The 24,087-nt window shown below is 42.2% G+C and overlaps 1 protein-coding gene across 1 annotated transcript; it reads left to right on the forward strand.

The window, feature by feature from the left end:
• The first annotated feature begins 9,101 nt into the window (after window positions 1-9,101).
• GPR55 (G protein-coupled receptor 55) lies at window positions 9,102-10,028 on the forward strand. The gene has a single exon (XM_010568405.1). The coding sequence runs from the start codon at window positions 9,102-9,104 to the stop codon at window positions 10,026-10,028; it is 927 nt and encodes a 308-aa protein (XP_010566707.1).
• Window positions 10,029-24,087: the final 14,059 nt, after the last annotated feature.

The following is a 24,087-nucleotide window of genomic DNA, read 5'->3' on the forward strand; positions in this document are numbered from 1 at the left end:
TGCTCGGGTCCCAGGTTTGTATCCACACTGCTTCTAACCATTAGTTTCTTCTACTGGATGACTGTGAAATTAGTTGATGGTTTCATCTGAAATCTTAGTTTTGTGCACACCTACCATTTCCTTTGGTAGCGCCACTGCTCAGTGAGCACATCATCTTCATTAAACAAAATCTTTTCTCTGTTTTAAGAGATCAACACAGCAGCCTTGCATTTTTCCCTTTCCAGGGGTCTCCTCAAAAGACACAGTCTGTATATGTCCCATGGAAACACCTGTAAGAATTGCATGCATCTTGGTGGATGGCAATTGCTTGGGCTGTGCTTCATCAGCACCAGCCCAGCTATGCTGAGCAACCACAAACCCTCTCGACTGGCTGGGTGGCACAGGTGGGGAGTGCGCTGGTGAATCTCATGGAGCAGACTGCAAAGCACATTCATGCAGGAAACTGTGTCTATTCTTACACAGTTTCACTAAAGCTGAGTTCACAGCTTGACTGGCTGCTCCTTCCTACAAATACCCAAGAAAAGTTATAGCTTATTGGTATGCCCACGACGAGAATTGCTTTTGGCCAGACACAGGCTGCTCTGTCCCTGCCTTGGAGGAGGGGTGGACTGGCCATGAAATGCATGTCCTCACTGGCACCTGGCTGACACTGGCCATGTCTAAGTGGCCTTTTTGGCTCTGGAATTGAACTATGGTGAATTAGACAATTTCAGCTCAGCTGTAGACTGTGGGTGTCTGAAGTTACGAAGGAGATGCATGCTTGGTGTTCTTTTGGTGAATTTCTGATTCAGATACAGCCAAAAATATTCTGTACCTTAAAATATTACTCCCACAGTTCTGCTCACTCAACCATACTAGCATGAAACTGGCTGCTCACCAGACTGGCCAGTTCCTTTCCTCTCAACATACAACCCTAAGAAACCTTTGTAAGGTTTCTCAAATGCAGTCAGCAACAAATCTACACTCATAGCTGGCCAGCTCCAAGAACAACTTCACTTTTTGCTCTGTCCTGGGCTGCCTTTAAAGTTCTCTGCCTCATCTTGGAAAGGCTGAATGTGGCTGTTCCCCATAAAATACAGCAGTTGCCAGGTTTCCCAATTTCCAGTTTTGCAGTCTCCTGCACTTTCTGCAAAAAAGTGGCTCTGTGAGAAAAACTCAAGCCCCTAGCCATCCAAAGTTTGCAACTGCACAATTAAGATAGCTCACTGTAAGCCAGGCTTTGATTGCTTATGAAAATGAGGAAAAGAGTACTGAGCAACCCAAAAAGCACTAGTGTGAAGTGAAAGGCCTCCAGATAAAGAAAACACTGTTTGTATTCCAGCCCAAGTATAAACAACAATTTCTAAGTCACCAATGAAAATTGAGCTTGTTGTTTAACTTACCTGTTCTTTACACAGAAAGGGCATCAAGGTACATCTCTGGGTAGATGATAGCATCACGACCTCTTTGTGTGGTTCTTTCCGGGAGTGTGCTGCTGCTCAGCTGGAGTTAGATGAAGTCCCCAGCACCACCCCTCTTAAAATAAGGAGGCCAATCCCTTTTGGGGTAGCAAGCTATGGTAGCCTGCTTAGAACAAGACAACTTGTTAGCTTAACTCACTTAGGCCATCCAGTTTTTGAAACCTTTAAATACACACAAAAATATCAGAAAGCAGTCACAGCACAACACAGAAGATAACTTAGACTGAGGTCTGGACTGATAAGCCTTTTATTTCCCCAGCATCCAGCACTCTTCACAAGGACAAAGAAGACAATTTTTCACTCACCTCCTAGCTCTCTACTGAGCAATGTCTTTTCCTGACTCTTTTTGTTCTGGATGATTAAGTCTTGTTATCTGACATGATACTTTATAGCTGTCTGGGAGAACAAGAAGTCACATATGCCTTCGGAGTGTCACAGAAACACATTGGACCCCACCTTTGAAATTTGATTCATTTACGCTTGAGCATCTTAATTCTAGATCTGAGACCCATCTTATTCCATTCTGGACATTAAGTACAAGAAAACACAAATTTTAGACATTTGTGAAAGCTGAACTGCAAAGCTGCGTTGTTGTATTTTCCATTAAAAAGAAGAACAGCAGAATTCATGATGCTGTAATGCAAATGAATGTGGGTTTGCACTGTATAAACGTGTTTCCTCTGAAAAAGATTTTGATTCCTTGAAAATGACCACTGCTGCCTCACTTAGCAAGAGCAGCACTTATTGTACCTAGAGGATAGAAGATGGAGAAAGCTCACTAACCTCTAAAAAAACCCTAACCACAAAAAAAACTACTCATCTTCGCCATAAGCGTTATGAATTTTTTTGCTCATACACTTCCTTTTAGTTACCCAGAGTTTGGTTTATGTTCTTCCAACCACTATTCATTTGTTAGCTGGAACGCAACATTGGGAAAAGGATAAGGCTGATAAGACTGTTGTCTCTAGGCAGGGCAAACAAGATACATCCAGCACATTTTAGTGGTTAATTACAAAAATAAACTGAAACAAACAAAGGCCTTCTTCCCATTGAAAACCTCAGAGCGATGCAGCTGCCTGGGTCCCTAGAATTCAGCATTCAGCAAGTGGCAGTGCTGGGTGATAAAGGCACTGGGAACACAAAGGACTCACTGAAACAATTTCTGCTTGAGCATATTCATGTATAGTACCTGGTGGAAGAAATTACAAAAGCAGTCACCAAGACGGGGGCAAACAAGCTCTGATTTCTCAGCCAATAATCTATCTGTAGGTGTGGGAGTGAGTGATTCATAACTTGCCCTCATTAAATATAATCTAGATAAAAGTTGTCCTAATTTAAACCAAAAAGGCCAATCTGCAAAAGAATGACTTACATGCTCACCAACAAATTACATGCTCACCTACAAGCGATGAACCCACACATATCACAAGCAAATTGCCAGCTTAGCAAATATGCAGTTGATGCGTACAGAAATGTTGATTTTTTTTTTGTTTAGCTCTGATGTACCAAGTGATACTAAGTGGGAAGTTCATAGAGCCACAAGGAATTAATGTAGTGCTGTGAGTGAAGGCAGCACAAAGTATTAAAATTCATTTTAAAGCTAAGTCTGAAATATACCTGCAGTGAGAGAATTAAAGAAGAAACCTCTTTTCAGCTGCAACATGACACAGAATAATTCATTCAAAGGTCACACATAACTGTAGGGTATTTGTTTTCTGCTAATATTTAGTTGCACTCCTAGATTTCTTTTCGTGACTCCAGATTCATTACAGTCCATTGCCGAGACTTGTAGCTAGCTCTGAGAAGACAGAAGTTGAAAAGCCCTTGAAACCTCCCAATTCCATAAGGTGTTTCCCAAATGCTATGAATCATGTTACCTTCATTTCCTCTGTCACGTGATTTTCTTACAAGGTTTACCCAAACTTTGTTTGGGTTCTGCTTTTTTTTTTTCCTTTTTTTTCTCCTTCAAATCTCATTTTTAGATGAGACAGGAATAAAAAAAACATGTATTAAGAAATTGCAAGTTTTTTCTTCTCCAAGTCCTGTGGTACAAATGCTAGTGCCACTTTTTCTGCAGGAAGTGCAGACTTTCCCCAGAAAGACCAAATTACCTCCAAAGCCAGGTGGCAATTTGAAAAATGTTACTTGGAACTTCCCCCACCACCGCCCCCCTGTATTTACTGCTGCAGCAAAGGGTTGCAGTGTGTAATGTTAAAGAGCAGTCCACAAGTCAGAGGAGTGGCTCTCAGCACTAGCAAGTGAGTTTCACACTTCAGCCAGAAGGGTTCCAGAGAGAGACTATTTGCACTCATCCATATGAAGTGTCCATATGACATACACAGGTGAGTCCCTACTTAAGGTTTTATTCTTCTGCCAGTTTTGTTGCTTGGAGATAAAATTACTATGTATGAGAATGTCACATTGTCATCAAATGGCAAGTAACTTTTTTCAGTAAATTACATCATTTTATGTAAAAATGAACATCCATTTGATGCCAGTCCCAACCAAGCCACAGGTGGCCAGGACCTGAGGAGACCAGCAGCTTTGGGTCCTTTGCTATGTCCCACCCTTTTCTGCTATCTCCTGAAGACAGGAGTGGATGAATGCCCCTGTATTCCTGCTGTTCACTCTTTGCAAGCACAATTACCCTTCCAAAAGGTGTACATTGCATGACGCCTCCTAGAGCAGAGATTCATCAGGAAAGTCCTATTGATGGAAAAGCCTTGAAAGCTCATTTAAAGAAAAGCGTGTCTTGGCTACTATACAACTGGCACGTAAGGCACTAGTTTAGTGCTCCATATACCTCAGTCCTCTTGCCAATAAGCATTTGTTTGCCAACTTGCAGTTATGAATCAAACACCTGAACTGGCTAAAACTGGCACATGCCCTTTAAATAGTTTAACAGCTGCATGCGTGTAAGTAGCTGTATCTTTCAGAAGCATGAGTGCTAAACTACTTATCTCCAGTATGCAAATTGAGCAGAAACTGGGGGAAGAAGTCCTCTTTCTATGACAGCCTCTCCTACAACTTTCCAATTCCCCATCTCCTCTCCAGCTCAAGGAATAATTGGAAATTTGGAGGTAGCCACCAAAATCCCATAAAAGCTCTCAGCTGTTTCACACCAGGTAAAGTCCAGTCCAAAAGCAACCCAGGCTTCACAGACAAACTGCTCCCTGCCCTACATTGATTACTGACTGGAAACAGCTGACAATTCAAGTCTTTACACTCTTTCACCTTCACTTGTCTATATAAAAAAGCAGTGTGTTTTGAAATAGGAAAAAAAAAGAGAGAAGAAAAGAAGGAAGTGGTTATGCCATTTAGTAAGAGTACTGGTAGAGTATGGTCTGTAGGCAAATGCTGTCATGCTTTATAGAACAACCTGGACTGAAGCAATGCTGCTGATCTGCTTGCTGGGGTTCAGGTAAAGTAATTCATATTTTAACTAATAACTTATTTTTTTCAATAATTTAATAGCAGCATTGATTGTAGAGCACTATTTTTAAGCTAGTTGGATGGTTATTTCTTATAAAGATCGAACAGTAAGATCAAGCATGTTGTGTTGCTTAGCTTAGAGCAGAAAGAAAGATTTCTGTTTTAGTGATAAGCATAAATATATTCTGTTGCAATCAAAATACTTAGAATAAAATGATAAGAAATTATCCAACTACAGATGAAATATACAGCAGATGTGGGGCTTACTGCTCTTCATTGCACTAAGCCATCTTGCTCTTCTCCTGTGCATCCACAAGAGAACAATTTATAGCTAACATGAATAATGTTCTAGAAAACAGATATAAACAAAGTCTGCTTCACAGCAGTAACATTACTTGGTTTGTATTGATTCGGAGGGTACTTACAGTCCTTGCTGAAGCAGTGACCTGAATTTTCCTCATTCCTCTTTTGTAGTATAGCTAGATTAAGAATGATTGGTTCTGTCATCTGATTATAATTTCCTTACTAATAAAGCTACACCTACACTTACAGTAAATTATAGATTTTTATGATGAGGATATTCCTGCTAATGAAGCTTTCATGGGTAAGAATATCCTTAATCTGTCATCCCCCAATCCATGCTAACATACAGACTTGGGTGAATCCCAGCTAGGGCCAGATGAACTCAGATCTGAGCTACAAAGAGAAAACCATCCATGCATCCTGCTGTGCTGCAAAAAACCTAGCGAAGCTAATACTGTAAAACCTTGCTGTTCCATTTCCTAGGTCAGTATGCCTTTGCTGCTAGCTCCTGCTATCGGTAAACCCAATTCACATTTAATTAGTCCATAGGAAGTAGAAAATCCTCACTCAGTAGGAGAAATTTAGAACAAACAGGGCAGTGATGACACAGGGTCTGGACCAGCTAAGACACACTCCCTCAAATAGTGTTAATTACAGGTTCTTATGTTATCTTTTGGCTTCTAGAAGTTGTCTGAAACAGTGCTAGAGCTGCAGGCAATTCCTTCAGGAAACTTGTGGAGGACAGAGGAATTTTATTCAGAAGACTGGAAAAGGGCAAACGTGGTGCGTGCCCCTTAAGAAGGTGGAAAAGGAGGAGTTGGGAGATGGTAGATAACTAAGCCTGGCTTCAGTATTTGGAAAAATACTGGAATCATCCACCAAAGAATCTGTTTGCAAGCACCCAGAAGACAACACAACCGTAAGTAACAATCCACACAGATTCATCTGATAATAACTGAAATAGAAGTAATTTGACTTTCTTCTGTGACACTGGGGGACAGGGTATAGGAGAGGGAAATAGGCTTCAAAGACTGTCTCTGAAGAAATTCTCCTAACCAAACGAAGGAAACATGATCTGTATGAAACTTCTATATGATTAGTGTGTACCCACTGAGATACTAATCAGTCTCTACCATTTGGTACAGTTCAGTATCATCAGTATTTTTATTAATAATTTGGACAATGCAGTAAAGATGATGTTTATGAAATGACTGCAAGGTTGTTTGTCAATGAAAATGACTCTTCAAATAATTTTGGGCAAACATATTACTCAGTGTAAACTGTTTGCAAACAATTCCCTTGGATTATTCGAGAGGTGACATTTAAATTCGAGGGGAGGCAAAATGATAAAAACCCCAAGTTTTGAGAATCAGGCACTCCATTTGAGTACTTGAAATTACCAGTTTAAAGGCTGGGTAACATTTTCTTGAAATTAACCATTTTCAGGACTAATGCTATATGTAATTTCGTACTAATGAATTCTAAAAAAAAAAGGCATTCAGTGAAATAGAAACCCAGTAAAAGTAGAATCAAAACTCATACTTTTAAGAGACATCACAAGAAATTTTCTGATATAAATATATTGCACACAAAGTGCTGGATTAAGAGGCTGTCACCCCCCCAAAATGTTTAGTGGCATCTGATTTTTCCACAGCTAAATGGACAACATTCCTATTTCCTCTTACCTGTCCTGCCCTTACATGACAGCAGCGTCTGCCTACAATAATCCCTTGTACATGTGGCACAAATGCATCTCCACCTTCACTGGAATTCTCTCACCTCTCGTGTACCACAATCACATGATTTTCTAAGCAGCTGCTGCACATTGCTGGCTCAGAGGGATTGCGTCAATCTCAGATTGACTAACAAACCAAGGTTTTCTTTTTGTTCTCATTTCTGACAGATAAATCCACTGATAACAATCAGATTTCCTTTTGCTATTTCCTAAGTTCACAAAGCTGTGACAGTCCCACTCACGCAGCTCAGTCCAGTTCTCTGGAAGAGGCAGTCGGGTCCAGCCCCTGACCAACAGCACCTCCTTGCAGGTCACACTTGCTCCTACAGTGGGGTCACTTGGGGAAACACTGCCAAGGAGTAGTCTTGGGGAATTTGTGCATCCCCCCAGTAACCTCCATGCAGCCTGTTTGTAGTCCTCATCAGCATTCTTGCAACTATTTCCTCACCTAATTAACAGCCCTTGTTCTAAACTCCATTTTTTCTACTGCTATTTAGTTATTTCTAGTACACTTTACTGAAATGCAGGTGCCTTTGATCTTCGGCCTTTCCCTTATCTGAAGAAGCAGACAAGTCATCAAAGATAATGGTCTGGCAAGATCTGTCAAAGCCTTGTTTAGTAGCTTTCCTCAGAAATCTGTACAAAGCTTTGACTCAACCGTTATAGAAGTGCTTTAATCACATTTAACACTCTTTCCTTCAACTGATAAACTAGATTGATCCTTTTCCAGATACACTAATAACATACTTTGTAACAATTACTGGGTCAGACCTTCAGCTTTACCTGCCTCCTCTTTCCATAGTCTGAGCTGGAAATAAACTGTTTTCACTAATACAGGCATGTTAAGCTCTGAGTGCACTCTGTGTTCAGATGCAGTTATTCCCATCATCACTCACTGATTCCTGTAAGTCATCCCACCTCTGACCTCCAGCACAGTATCAGCATCCATATGAAAAGCAAAGGTATAAGATTTGGCACAACCCAAGGCCATCTCCTCAGTTAATATTTAGCAAATCTACTTGTTCTCCATTTCTCTCTCTCCCTCTCTCTTTTAATATATTTTATTTTAGCCATGTAAACAAAAAATCTTTCACTAATTGTTTTTTCGTTTCTTTAGCAAAGTCCAGCTCCATTTGGTAGTGCTCATGAGCTACTTATCATTTTTTTGTCCTCCAAAGCAGAGATTCCCCTCTTGATCAAATTATTCTTAAAACCTCTTCACTTACTCCCGAAATTTCTTTTGAGCTACTTGGTTGGCTGAGCTGGACTGAAAACTTTAACTACTGATTTCTTCTCTTTCATTAGGATTTTTTGTGATTTTGATGTAAAGAAGTTATCAAAAAGCACTTCTAAGGCATAGTTTGTTAAAGCATATGTGTATTTTTAAGAATGGTGATAACACTTATTCCACACAAATTATACTTTTTTAAGGAATTACATTATCAAGATGTCATGCCTTCCATTTGTTAATCTTTGCCAGATTATCTAAAATAATCAGTTAAAATTTAATGTACTTGCAAACTCAAAATTTAAAGACTGCTGAAAGTTAAACACAAGCTAGAAAACATGCTTACTCAATTTGCACCTAGATAAAAGATCAGTCTTCTTAAGCTGACCTTCTAAAAAACTGCATAGGGTACAAGCACTATATGAAATTAAAATATCCATATAAATGTGGGTGTAGTAAGAGCCCACCAGCAAAAGCTACTGATGCATAGGGAATCACGGGTATAAGAGCAAAATCCCAGCTATCAGTTTGACTTGCCTTAATATGGAACAATATTTTCATGAATTTCTGTGTAGTGAAGGAACTGAACATCAGCGTTATGGAAGTTTCAATATATGTACAAGTTACTAGAGATACCCAGTACACTTTAGAGTTTTCGAAAACATATGCTTGAATTGGTCAGTGTCTTCAATATCTGAATGGGATTACCTTAAAAGGCATGGTAGTCAGTGGGTGCAGACTACCTGTCATTGAGAATCAGGCTCCTTTATAATAATAGAAAGCTCTGTGCTAGAAATGAGGATTCACTTTCAGTAATAGCCAAAGACTGATCAGGTGTATATCCCAGAGTCGTGTTTTAAAGTATCTTGCTCTGATATATCAAGGCATTAACTGGGAGCCTTACACATTTCCAACCTGTTCTCTCTGTTGTTTTAGGGGAGAAATGACCAACAGCAGCAGGGAATGCAATTTTACAGACATTGACAGAATAGCAAAGACCCTGCGGATGGGGATCTCCATTCCCACCTTCATCCTTGGGCTGGTTCTCAATACCCTGGCCCTCGCCGTGTTCTGCTGCTTTTGGAAGAAACAAACCAAAACCTCAGTTTACATGATCAATCTTGCGCTTGCAGATGTCTTGCTGCTTCTCTCACTCCCGCTCAAGCTGTACTACTCTATCACAGCAGCGCCCGGACTCCTGTGCTCATTCATAGAGTCTCTCTATTTCGTCAACACATACAGCAGTATCTTCATCATTGTCTGCATTACTGTAGACAGATATATCTGCATAAGGCACCCATTTGAAGGTCGAGCTAACCAATCCCCCAAATGGGCTATCTTGATTTGCTGTTTCATCTGGGCAGTAGCTTGGCTTTGCAGCAGCCCAATGTATGTGTTTCACAAGAAAGATTGTTTTAAATGCTTTTACAACATGTCAGAGCAGGCATGGAGCATCCCCCTCATTGTTTCTGTGGAAACCTTTGGATTTCTGATCCCACTCGCAGTAATGGTCTTCTGCTCTGCCCAAAACATATGGATTCTTCTGAATCACAAAAGTCAAGCTAAAAAGAAGGTAGAAGGCAGTGGCTCCTTACGAGTCATTATCATCAACCTCGTGGTGTTTTTGGTGTGCTTCACACCTGTCCACCTTGCGATCTGCCTACAGTGCCTGGTAAGACAGCATGTGATAGTGGACTGCAGTCTGAAACAAACCATCAGCCTCTTCATTCAGGTGTCAATGATATTAGCCAACCTGAACTGTTGCCTGGATGCCATCTTTTATTACTTTGCTGCAAAAGAATTTCGTGAGAAAACACACCTGAAAAAAGTTATTGAACTATGTCCTGTCTTTAAGCCTTGTGCAGCATGATGGCACTGCCTGCAGTGGAAGAACACCTCTTTCTCGGTTCCCACTTGCCTCACAGGACACCAACAGCATTATCCCTGACATAGCAGTAGGGTCACCTTGGCCATGGGCAGGGAGGGTGCAGGAGGGAGAAGGACAAAGTTTTTCTGGTGAATGTGAACCTGTTCTGTACTTTTCTTCCCTTTAAAGATGAAAGGAGAAAAATGTTGGAAAAAGGAACCAGCATTAGCAAAATGACAGACTGACCAAAAGAAGCATTAGCCTTGATGGTATCTAGTAAATGTGAAAGGCTTGCCAGAGGAAAACTACCCAGACCACTGGAATGCCACTTAAAATCAGCCTTTGTCATTGCTGCACCAGTTTCACTTTTGCCAACATGATCAGAAAGTTGCTGCTAAGGGCCAAACATAGAAAATAACTATTCAAAACCATCTTTCTAACTTAGAAGGTATCTGAGAGTTAAAAGGCAGTATCCAGCCATATGTCTGACTGCTCTTTCCTTCTGTAAGATTTACAGAAGGTCACTGCCGGAGGTCATATGCTTTGAGCAGCTTGGTCAGCCTGGAATAATTAATAATGAATCCTCCCTCCTGTAAGCATTATACACTGGTGAGGGCTGCTACATAGGACAGCAGCCCCTACTCTTCCATGGAGGATGGGCTGCCCAGTATACAACCCCAGCGGAGTATCTTGGGTACCAGCAATTCCTTGAGCAACAAACATTTCTGATTATCTTCCCTGAGGAATCAGCATGGTTTTCTCCTGCGATTTTAAAACTGGTTTTGTACATGAAAACCAAAAAGAACCCCTTCAAATATGGCATTTAGTGAAAGACCGTACATGATTAACTGTATGTGATTAACTGTATTTCTACATCACTGTATTTCTATCAAAGATATAACATGATAAATGTATGTAATTCTTCTGCCTGTCTTCTCATTTTTTCTTGGAGGAGGGAAATTAGGAAAGCAAGCCCTGCATCACAGAAAAATAGGGAGTACCTGTCGGATAAAAACTCCTCACTCCCAGCTGGAAGACTAGACCAGCTCTGTCCACCTCATTCCTTAGAGAAGTCCTTCTAAGCCTATACTGTACACGTCACAAAACATCTCTGGACCAGCCCTTCTTGGTCAGCACTTCTGGTATGTCACCACCCTTATGCCATTTGCAAGTTTGGCTCTGAGTCTAAACTAAAGGTTTCTTTGTTGCAATTTAAGCCTACCATTTCTTGTACCATTATGTTGGCATGGTTCATGCTCTTAGCCAGAAACACTTTCACAACAATAAGTCCATTTCTGTGCCTTTTAAAAACAGCTGTAAAAATGGTCTAAGATTGCTTGTAATCAAGTCTTCATTCTGGGGCAGACATTTCCTTTATTCAAAATGTGAAAAGAAATTACCCTCTGTCTGGAGCAAATTAAAAAGAGAGGGGGCCAGTTTTGAAAGAACAGTTTGCTGTCAATTGATTTCCATAGAAATGATTGATTGTGCAAGTGGGCAGCTGCACATATCTAATACTGGGCTTAATGTACGAGCATTTCAAAACTTGTTAGTACTAAAACTACGACCACAGCTGAGGCATGCAAGGAGCTCAGAGGCAAAGAAAAGTTTTTATCATCATTTTCACCACTATCTGCAGAGGGGCAAGAGGAAGAGCTTTCCAAAACAGTAGGTTTTCAAAACATTATTTGCTGCTGCCTCAATCATTCAGAAATTTGCAGCCTTTCCAATATGAGCCAACCTTTCCTTTTTGTGCCTTTCATGTTACTTCATATATGAAATATGTGTGAGAATATGTTCTACTAAATAAACTGTATATATGAAGTGTATGATTTAAAAATACATTTTAATTCCCCAATCTGACAGCAGTGTATGATTCTTATCTTCCTATTTCATCATAAACTTTTACCATTTTCTCCTTAAAACAGCTCCAAGACTTAGTTGGAGACTTTTCTTTCCAGGAACTACTTCAGGTTTGTAACTACAGCAACCAAGAACAACTGAATAAACAGTAATAAACAGAAAAAGTAAAAACAGGAAAGATGATCACACCCAGAAGTCTGGATAATTTAATATACTTTCTGTGGAAACCCTCTCCATAAATTCTTGACAATTGCCCACTAAATCCCCTACAATCTTTCCCCCAAAATGCTCTGAGCTCTTGCTTTTATGATTAGCCAACTATCTGAAAATTTACATTACCATCAGTGCAATTTGCGACTCTGCAAAAACTCAGCACTTTAAGGTACAAAGTATAACAGCGGCCTTTTTATTTAAAGCTTTTCATGCAGACCAATGGGTGATGATAAAGCACATACCCTCTGCAAGCCTGTGCACAACACTACAACAGTGGTATGGCTAAGATGGCAGAGCCTTACTCCAGAGGCCCTATAAATGCCAGGACAGGGAAGAAGAAGCCTCTTGAAGTGCAACAAGGAGAAACTTAGAGTACTGTACACAGGGCAGGACAACCCCATGGTCCAGCACAGGCTGGAAAAGTAGGACTGACATAGATGTCCTCCCAAAAGGGCAATGGGGGGCAGCAGGCTCGATACAAGCCAGTGGTACCCTCTCTGTGTAAACGTGGCAAAATTGATACCAGGACTCATTAAAAATGGGCTCGGTGAAAAGAAAAAAGAAAAAAAAAAGGAAAATAAAGTTATTAACCTCTTCTGCTTGATCTGATAAGGCTTCACTGGACTAGAATGTCCAGCTCTGGGCCTCCCAGTTCAACAGAGATGGGGAGAAACCAGAGAGGTTCAAGCAGATGGTTTGCAGGATGGTTGGGAATCTTGGGCACAGGTCTGCAAGATGTCAGGGGAGCTGGACTGGTTTCATCCAGCATGCTGGAAGGTAGTGACAGAGATGATGGAGTCAAGCACTGCCCAGTAGTTCCCAACAATGTAACGGAGTAATGGCCCTTGGTTCAGGTTCAATATTGACAAAAACTTCTTTACTAGGAGGGCAATGCAGCACTGGAAGGGGTTACGCAGAGAAGCTTTGTGATATCCTCTCACAGAGGTTTCCAAGACATAGCCAAAGTCATGGCTGATCTGATCTAGTGTTGGAGAAGGAAACTGGCTCCAGAGGTCCCTTTCCACTGCTCCGTGACTCTCAGCAAATGCAAGTTGGTTTATTTTTTTCTCCTTCAAGACAAAAAGCCACCTCCTAGTGCTGCTGATGTTATAGCACTGGTTGTCAATAGCTCTACTGCAAGCACAGCACAAGACTGAGGAAATACACTAGCTGCCTAAAAATTACTAGGCAGCAGCAACTGTGACCCATCACACAAGCCTATGATATTTAAAGAAAGGAATAATAAAACCGTACCTCTGTCTTCAAATCATTCATCACTAAGTACTTGGAAAAGATCATATTCTAATCTTCAAAGGAGTAAGTGCACATACGCAGTAGGCAGACAGGAAAAGTGTGTATGGACCCTTGTATGCATGGGTGGGGGAAAAGTTTGATCTACCAGGGCTAGGGAGACAGCATTCACTCATGCTGATGTTCGGTCAGTTCAGTCGCAGCACACTCAGGCAGGGAAAGACTTCCACTTACAGAAAGAAATCAATGTAATTTTCTCAATGAAGGAAACAGAAGTCAGTTTATGAAAATCAGCTGTAATAATGGGGAGTGGTGGGACCCACTATGTACTGGTCTACAGACTGAGTCTGCTCATGTCATACATGGCGGCAAACTTGGAGCACAGAATCTGAAAGTTAAATTGGACTACTTTCTTCCCATTTATTGCCACCAGTGCTACTTCTTTGTTGGCCAAGAGTGATTTTATATATAACTCTATTTGTCTAAATTTTGCCTGTTATATATGTAAATGAGAGCACCCTGTCTGAGCATATTTGAAATTTCTGAAAAAAAAGAGAAAGAAGGAAGAGAGCCCAGCTGTGTTGGTTTTACAAGGCTATTACAACAGTCAAATCTTTTAGCGCAAAAAGAGGAGATCTTCTGAGCAAGAAGGTGTCACTTCAACTCACTGCTTTTCAAGATGAACTTAAATTTAAATAATACACTTAATTTCTGTCTTTGACCTGCAGCTAAGATTACAGTTCCTTCTAAATCAGAATTTTACATACAGGTTCCTCTGTGAAATTTACTGTTAACTCTAGAGAATCTCCAGTTGGTTGTATTTTTATACCAGGACAAAAGCAATGAAAAACCTTGTGCAACTTGAGAAGGTGCACAACAATTTTGTTGATGAATAAAACTGAAAAGCATCTGACATTTTAAAAACAACAACAAAAGACTTCCTGAGTCAATACACAAGTTCACAATTTCTATTTTCAGACTGCACAACAGAAAAGGTTTCTTCCCTCTTGATGTTAATCTTAAAACACAGAAAAATGGTAGGAACCTGAACATGAACCCCTCACATATCCAGGTCTCCTCCCAGGGACTCAGTTGTACTGTAAAGTCAAGAAGCATTGTCCAGGGGAGAGGGGGAAGAATCAAGTGCTAGCCAAAACCACCCAAAATAATGCCTTTAAACATTTTCATTTTTGCTGTCTTCTGTGAACTGAACAAAACCTGATGCAATTAACCACAATCCTTAAAAAGCAGCTGTATGTAACCTTAATTTTTCTGGACAAGGCTGTTTCAGGACACCCATGTGAGAATATTCACAAAGACTGATTTTTGTTTCTATCCAGTCAAGCTTCTCCAGCTGGGCCAAACCCCGCAGGTCTTCACAACACAGGAGAGGGCTGGCTGCTCTCGAGGGCATTTTTATCTATAGCAAATTACTCCACCAATATCCTACAATTAGCATTTGTTCAATAGTGAATGTAATGCCCAAGCGGTATTTTGTAGAATCATGCAGCAACTGCAAGTCCGTAAAGCGTAAAAGTAGTTTGGACAAAAGGAAAAAAAACGAAACCCAACCAAAAAAACCCAACCCAAAACCACACAGGGTTTGTTACCCAAAATCTTCTCCTGTCCCTTTGCCTAGTGGGTTATATCACCTTCCACTCCCCAGGCCTGCTTGAGCACTGAACTTCAGATCAGTGCCACTCCACTAACTTCTAATGCTATAAAACTACTATCAGAATAATGCTGGACTTTTTGAAAAGTAATATTGCCCCAGAAGTCCCCTTGAAATAACATATTTATATGATTTTTAACCAAAACCGTTTCAATGTAAATTCAAATGGTTTATTAGGAAGTAGAGGATCTAATACAAAACTTCTTTTTACAGCCTTTAAAACTGCTTGTACGATACTACATGATTTACAAGCTGGAAGGCACCTGAGGAAGGATCCAGGCTTAGATCAAAACACTTACAGTCTCCTGCCTTCTACTGAGGGGCCGTGATGAGCATAGGTGGACATGCACCCTGTAGAGGAGGTCCAACATAATTTCATTATGATTAAATACATTAGTTAAAAAACGTAAATGAGACAGCTTTTCCATGTGAGAACAATCAGCCATCATTTCTTCTTTGTGAGTTTTCCTCAGAAAGAAAGCCTAATAAATGTCACACTAGCAGTTTATCCTATCATTTAATTTCAAGTGTTGAGAAATCTGCAAAGTGAGAAGAGCAGCCACCTCACTGAGGCAGCCTCCAGATCACAAAATGAAGTTGAAACGGGTTTGAAGACTGAAACTGATCTTCAGAGAGATATCATCTTAAACCTCACATCTTTGTGTGCTGCTCTAAGCAATATTTCACTCAAAAGTTATTCTCCAACACCACCACAACTTAACCTGCCCAAAATGCATGCGAACGAATGAAAGATAAACCGAAGCTACTTAAAGGCTGCCTCTCTCATCAAAATGGTTTTGCAGGTTTTTTTCCCCTTCACATTCAGAACATTTTCCACTTTAGCCTAATTCCTTCCTATGAGTTTTGGGCGTGCTTTCCATCCTTCCACCCAAACACAAGGAGAGGAGCTGTGGAGAGGCAAGTCTAACAGCAGAAAACAGAGAGCGGAGAGCCCACCAGCCCTGTGTACAAACCTCCCGAGATGACTCTGGCAGTTGCCATGAGAGTGTACAGGGACCTGCTCAGCACCAGAGTGGCAAATGGCAGTAACTCAGACAACCCCTTTATGGAGCCAGGAGGATGATGAGACCTTGGCTGCTGCATACCAAAATGGACTTAATTTTTCCCAAGGGGAACTGTCTCTACAAATAGGGGCAGAAACATGCTTGCCCTGAGCAAATTGTAAAGAAACCTGCCCATCTTTCTTATTTATACAACAGTACAAATGAAAAGCTGGCTTGGTTAGATTTCAAATTAGCACACTTGCTAAGCATGTAGAGAAACACAGACACAAGCCACACACACACTCTTTGCTCTGGCTGCTCTCCCAGCACTGCCAAAATATAGATCGTGGAGAGAAAAGCTCAAAGGCTCAGCTACCGAAAGTGGTAGCAGCTTCTTTTACTCTCTAACCCACTGTATCTGTACGGGGGAAGGAAGGCCCAGAGGAAGAGGAAAAGAAGATGCTGCAGCATGCAGTGGAAAGTGGTTGTCACAGACAGTGAGCCCAAGATGGCTTCAGTCCAAAGATCCAAACCTGCTTCTGGACCAAAAACCACAGGAGGCACAGAAAACCCCTTCAACTGCTCTTCCTGCCCAAGGCAAGATTTTGTGTATCTCCCCAGAGGTGTCCCCAGGCTGCTCTGTGTGTGTGTCCGCCCAGCACTCTCAAAAGTCATCTCACATCATGGCTCCCACCCAGCCCTCGCAGAGGAGACAGACCCTGCTACTCAGCCAGGACATGGCAGGGCAGGACTCGGCACTGGACACATTGTGTGGTGCCCATCTTGCTACTCAGAGGAGGTAGCCGCTGTCATGAGAACGGATACTGAGGTGGGTCTGCCTACACTGGGGTTCCTTCAGCTACAGCAACTGCTTTTGAAAATACCTAAAACTAATTCTCCTGTAAAGGTGTGTGGGAGAGAGAAGAAAACAAAAACACCTATTTTTTTTAAAGTTAGGAAACATTAGTCTATGGAGAATATTAGGTGAGGGAGCCTGTGCTGCTTCTAAACACATACTTGAAATGAGTTTCTGTTGGCAAGAGAGCTATTTGCACTGGAACATCACTGGGAGGAACTGCTTGCCACAAAATATCACCGCGATGAGCTTTTGCAGTTCTGTTACCTCAGTGTTAGCTGGAAAGCTCCAGAGAGATAAAACACCCCCCTTCAGCATGGACATACCAAATTCACACATGCAATCTTCTGTTGATCTTTTTACCATCAGGCCAATACACAGACTAAAGCAAGCGTTAGCACTGAAGCACACCTCATCAGACTAAGAATAGTTGTATTTATATCGTGTCTTTCATCTGAGGAAGTCAGAATGACTGAAGACAAGAGACACAATTCTCCACTACACAGACTGCTCTCCATCTAGTGCTGGAAGCATGGGAAGGAAAAAGGATGAACTAGATGGGCAGTAGCCGGGCAGCTGGTGTAGCTGAGGTCCTGCAAGGCGATTCTGTGTCCCTGAAGTGGCACAATTCATTGCCTTTGGCTCTGTTGGAAGTTTTGCTCTCACTTATTTCACTTTAAAATATCTATAAAATAAAAGAAATGTTGGCAGCACTCACTGCAGCATACTGCATGATAGAGGGATCACCAGAGCCAAATTCATGCTGGAACCATGGATTTTTAATTTACTTATTTTTTAAATCGCTGCCACTTCTGCCTCACCAACAGGTCATAGCAATGGCACTGCTTTCCCCAGCACTCATTGCTCCAAGGTGAGGACTCATCCTCCCAGGAGTGAACTCAGTCACCACTAGACTGCACATGCACGAGTCAAACAGACCTGCAGTAAATCTGCTCCGGGGCACCAGGATGTCATCTACGTTGTCTGATCTATACCGACTGACACACTTCACTGCAAAAAAAAACCGCTCACCCATCATCTGGCACCTCCTCCACACCGTGCCTAGTTGCTTTTATACACGCTGCCTGTACTGAAGGTCACAGTGCTTATTCGTTTAAACCACAAGAGGCAGCGCCGTGGGGAGGCACGGCACACTTGCAGACCTCGTGGCAAGTCCCAAACCTTGCCCAAGATGCAGGTGTTTCGAAGCAACCATGTCCTGCCATTTATCTTCTCCTCACCCCAGCTCACCACTTCTGCAAGTCCTCTATTAGCCAGCATTCTGGGCCCCAGCCCTGGACCCACACACAGTGGCCAACTTTCCATGGGGCAAGGAGCATCCCCCAGGCATGAAAGATCCTATCTCGGCTGATGGATGCTGCCACCACGGCAGCCCCCTTGCAGTCTGCTCCATGGTACCCAGAAGTGCCGCCAAGGGCAGGCTGCTGCATGTGAGCCATTATGTTTGTGGGTGGTTTGAAAAATCAGTTGTTTTTCTCCCCCACTTACTGAAGCACAACAGCTTCAAGGACAGATGGATTTCCATGTTAAAAGAATAAGGGGAAAACTGCTTTTTTTGTTCAGTTTTGAGGCCCTAGTCTACCACTTTCTTCATATTTCTTGAGACCTGGCAAACTACACCTGTTAAGTGAGAGACGTTGTTCCACAGTTAATCTTCATTCAAACCAAGCCTGCATTTACCTAGTTCAGTGCATGACTAAAGTGCCAGGTTCTGGAAACTGCAAACAGCAACATTGATGCATATGATCACCACATCAAGATCACACACCAAAAACACTGTTGTTCTTTTAAAAAAATGCAGCTTTAAGTAAACACATGAGACATTCCGGAAAAAGCTAACGGAGAGAGCAGAGAAAGGCTATCGATTGTCCAGTCATAGGAGCTATATGTGTTTATACATTAAATACATATAAATATTTTATCTTTTGTACCATGTGCTGAAATGAAACTAAGGTTTCATTTTGCACCCCCCCAGCAGTGCCAGGGCTCAGTGTCATTTTTCAGTTTCCCAGAGGTCCTCTCAGCAGCTCTATTTCCTAGCTGCATTTTACCACACTGTAAATATGCCACGCTGTCTCCTGAGCGAAGCAACTGCTCCCACCTCAAGCAAAGCACCCTACTGCAATGTCAAATAAACTATTGAGGCTCTCTCAACAGTCACTGAAGAGCTTCTGGCATGTCCAGCGAGCAACTCAACTTTTCAACATCTGGATTGCCCTCACCAAGAACCAGTCTGTCCCCGCCAAGGACAGAAGGCTGCTAGGACATCTGGGTTCTCAGATCACTTATCTGTGTACTCTGCATCTGTTAGATACTTGCATATCTGTATCCTGCAGATGAAACCATACAGCTGCTTATTAAGCATCTCTGCCACCCCAATCAACTCATTACTGAAAATGATGCAGCCAATAATTACCCAGAAGCTATCTGAGCTCTGGAAAGGAGACCATGCATGATTGCCCTTGTAGGTTAATAAGAGTTCATACAGTCATTAGTATCTGTATTAAATCTACTAATTGTCTGGTGTTACTGGAAAAAAAAAATGAAGATTCCAGTGTTTTTCTGAAACCTTTGATCTGTTTATTTACTGAGTAAACATTACTATGATTTGTCTCCCCTTTGCTCAAGTTTACATTGGCTGGGGAATTCTTCTCGGTATTTCCTAGAATCATAACAATGCATGTAGAATATGCCATTTCTTTTAAAAGATCCTAATACCTCAGCTTTGAACCTTTTACAGAACACTGCCTTTTCTCTGCTCCTACACCAAATCTTTTCCAAAGGCAAGTAATTCCAATGCAGTAAAAGCAAGACTCACTCCTGGTTCCTACAGCAGTTGAAAAAAATTGCTGAAACAGTATAAAGTCATCAAAATAACTGCACTGAATTCTTGCAAATCTCTGTCCCTCTTTTTCCACTGCACTCTATATCTTCTTAAGTGTGCCCAGCACATTACAGTTCCAGTACAATCAGAGAACTCTGCATATTTCCAGCTCTCTTCTTCTAACTTACTGAGATCATACTGCAAAGCAGGGCCCTGTGACATGATTGCCTTGAAACTATAGGAGATCACTGGACTGGTTAAAATACCAAAATCAGAACTGTGGCAAGTGTGATTTTTTTTTTTTTTTTTTTTACAAAACACCAAGGACTAAGCTCAATAAAGACAGTAAAATTATTACAAGTATCACCTTCAAAATCGGTTTCTCATTAGGCTTTTGTAGTAGAAATACAAAGACATCCTAGGAATTAAATCTTTTTCTTAAAAGTAGACAGCATGATTCCTTTTGAGTCACAAACTTCTCTAAATAAATCTAAACCACATTTGCCCAATTTACATAGCAAAACCTTCTGTTCTTTCTCCTGTTTTGACTTCCAGTGCTGGAAATTCAGCTTGGGGAATTCAGCTGGATCATTTCTTATTTATACATCCCTGTCAAACAAATTCTGTGCTGGCTAAACTTTGTAAAAGTCCATTTCACTGCTGTTTTCTGGCAACATACAAACATAAGAAGGGACCAAAGTCACTGCTACGGCCAGAGCCTCGCCAGCAAGGATGCTGACAGCATGCAAGAACAAGCACATGCTCCCTTTCCACACCCATGCTGGAAAGCAAATGCCTGCTCTCTCTCACACCATTATTCATTTAGAGCAGAGAGTAATGCTTCAAGTGTCATCACTTGCAGATTTCAGTCTAACTCAGTGGGAATTGCCCCTCTGTTGGCTCATGCAGACAGGAGAAAAAGAGAAGCAAAAAAGTCCTACATTCAAATAAAAATATTCTGATATTTCCTAACTGCACCAAGTACCAGGTCTATTATGTAAAAAAAGGTGTTCATGTTGATCTTTAGGACAGAATTCACTATCACCACCTTCGGTCTGACTCCAGCAAACCAACCAGTGAGAATTCTCCCCTATGAAAAGCTGACAAGATTTAACATACAATTTTTTAACAGAGAACATACATTACATTACACTCTGTCTCCCAGCGTCCAGTAGGGGGGAAATAGCAAGGAGGTGTTTCCTTACTTTCAGCCTTTAGCTACATCTTGCCTCTCCAGCCTTCTGACCTTGAAACACCCTTAGTCATGCAGCCATGTTTTGGTTTTTCTGTCTCCTGCTTTTAAGCTGCTGTCTCTTGACTTTCTGCTGCATTCTGCCTACAGTTTGAACCCTATACAAATCAAGAGGTGTGACTAGATAAATCTTTCACCCTGTTTGCACCCAGTCCACCCACTGACAGAAACCCTTCGCAATGCCAACACCAAATTTTTTTTTAAATTAATTAGAGCTCAGTGTGGCTGATAGCATCACCAGTCTCTGTCAATGCCAGAGTTAGCATCCACACCAGGGACTCACCATCGTTAGTCTAGTCTTCAGGTCCCTGTTTTTTCAGTCATCACTAAAAAATGGAACAGTCAGCTGTTCCCTCAATTAATTTGAGTGGAAGGTGGAGAGTGCACCCAGGAGCTTGAGTGAGATCTGTAAATGCCTAAAGATCAGAGATATGTTAGCAGGAGGCACCTGAGCTTCAAAATCATTTCAGACTATTGTAACTTCTGAAGTCTTTTAAAATTTTTTTTTTTTTTAAGAGTGGGTGTCTAAAGGCTTGGGCTTTTTGGGTTTTCTTACTGTAACTTGAAGTCAGGAACCAAAAAACTAGCCCAAAGACGTACAGACATCACCTACCAAGGGCAAAGGTGTCACTCAGCTTTTTAACCTAGCTGGGCATGAAGTCACAGCCAAATTTTAGGCATCATCATTAAATGGGCAGGTTGTTTCCTTTCTGTCAGGAGCAGTGGGGCTCCTAGGAGCCCCAGGAGCATCAAGTGGCCATACCCTCCCCATAGGGTGCATCCTGCTGCACCTGTGCCATGCGAGCAGAGTGGGCAGCCATGGGGAGCCAGGCTCAGCCTAAGCCCCCGTGCCCTGGCAGGTCTGCAGGGATACAGCCAGGCCGGGGCTGGGGCTGTGCCCAGCAGTCAGGGCAGCACCAGCAAAGCAGGAGGCTGGTTACAAGCGTCCCCCTACTCTGCTGTTCCTCTACAGCAGCCTGATTTTGGATTACAGCTCATCTCAGGCACCTGCTGCCAAGCCCCATTTGAAGAAGAGGTTTGGAGAGGAGGAAGAAGTTGCAGAGCCCCTTGATGCACTGAGGGCCGTGACAGTGACGCTCACAGCTGAGCCATGGTCCTTTTAAACATGCCTGCTAGTGCATCACATATGGGTGATGTCGTCCAAGACTCACCTCTGTGGCCAGAAACCTCTTTAACAAAACGCTGTCATGAATCATAAGGTATTGAAATTATTTCAAATTATTAAAGATTTCAACTCCACTCTTCTTCTGTCGTGTGCTTGCGTCTTCTTTAACACAAGCACAGCCTGGAGAGCAGCACTGAAGTTGGGGCATGTTGAAAGCTGGTCCCTAAAGGACAGACTGTATAACACACGCTTGCTGCATTGACAAGACCTGGCACACAGCTTCAAGCCAATTCCTTTGCAAGGGCCAGTAAGTAAAAAAATACTTATATTATGAAACAATATAAATAAACCCCTGTTTGTTCCCCATTATTACCATAGGCAGCCAAGCTACCAACACACTGGCAGAGTAATCCCAGGAGCACTTTCTGTCTCTCAGCAAGTGCAGAGTTTCCTATGAGACAAATGCTGGGCCAGCTATGCTCTTCTACCAAAATTTCTTTCATTTTTTAAGCGGCTGTACCATCTAGAGTACCAAATACACCACAATCCTCCTCCAGGAGGATTTTAACATTCTGGGCAACATGTTTCTGTCCCTGAGCATGGCCTCGGCTGAAATGCAAACCCTCTTCCAGTCCCAAGCCTTGCACCTAAAACTCCTTAACCTTACATTTCAGTTCTCAAAACTGGTTTGTGGCTCGGTTGTTTAAATTGAATAAGGTTCCTTAACAAACTTTCCCACTTTGCTTGTCCTCTAACCTCCACCTAAGGTAGGAAGTTATTCTCCAGGGAAGGGAAAAGGAGACCCATCCCTCCAGCACCCACAGTGGTCACCCCGAGCAGCCACCCTCCTCCTCCTGCCCTGCAGGCACCCTCTGCTGCCTTCTACCTTGTGTTGCCCATTCAGGGAGTTGCCTGTCCATAGAGCTCTTTCTCCAGGCTTGACACTTGCTAGAAAGCCACAGCTGGGACTCCTCAGACCATCTGCCCCAGATTTCCCTCAGCAGTAAGAAAAGGCTGCTTTTTGCTGTACAGTGAAAAGCAAGGGATTGAGTCACCTTTCTTCTCATTTCTGTGAGCTGGGGGACCTGAAGGTCTTGCGTACACCTGGGGGTGGAGAACATGGTGCTAAGTAAAAAGTGAAGAACTGGGGGTAATGAAATGACTGGTGTGCAACATGGAAACAACACGAACATGAAAACCCTGCCTGGGTTTCCTTCTTGCCAGGAGGTTCACTGCACAGCACCCAGACCCTTTCCAATCACTCACCTAGGTTCACCTTCAACAGCACAACACAGCCCAGGTATCTCTTGTACCTTGGTATAAGAGATGGACCTATCTGAAATTAAATAAAACACCTTTAAGTAATGAAAACACCTTAAAACACAGCCCTTTACCACAGGCAGAGAGATTTCTGAAGAGGAGACTGCCTATCTTTGAGCACGGCCCACCAGGAAGAAGGCACAAAGTGGTAACATTTAGGTTCCTGCAGCGCCAGCGCTGGGGGCTTGCCTGCTTTTCCTGCCCTTCTGTTGGGCAGCAACTGGCTCTTGGACGCCCTGCAAGCTGGAGGGGGACTACAGGCAAGGTGTGCTTCCTCCATGTCTGCACACCAAGGCAATGCACGACCTGGCCGTGAAGACTCTGCTGAATGCAAAACAAAACCCAGCACTCACATTTGCTGTGATTCCAGTAGGTACAAGAAGAAGTATCATGGTGTAACTAGCATCAAGTTAAAAATTAAGAATGGTTTTACAATAGCATCATGTACCTCCTTTTTTTTTCTAGCCTGTTGCTTATGCGTTGTTAGGACCAGGCTGTAAATCTTTGTCCTGCTGAGTAGCAGCTCCCTCTACCAGGGGTCACTTGGATATTGGTGTGGAAGGTGCTACTGAGCAGAAGAGTGGTAAGCCACAATTATATAGTGCATCCATTTGTTTGTGGGAGAATTACAATTAAATTAGCATGCATGGGTTTTCCTCC

This window comes from Haliaeetus leucocephalus, unplaced genomic scaffold (genome assembly GCF_000737465.1).
Source record: "Haliaeetus leucocephalus isolate CR32 unplaced genomic scaffold, Haliaeetus_leucocephalus-4.0 Scaffold240, whole genome shotgun sequence".
Lineage (NCBI taxonomy): Eukaryota > Metazoa > Chordata > Aves > Accipitriformes > Accipitridae > Haliaeetus > Haliaeetus leucocephalus.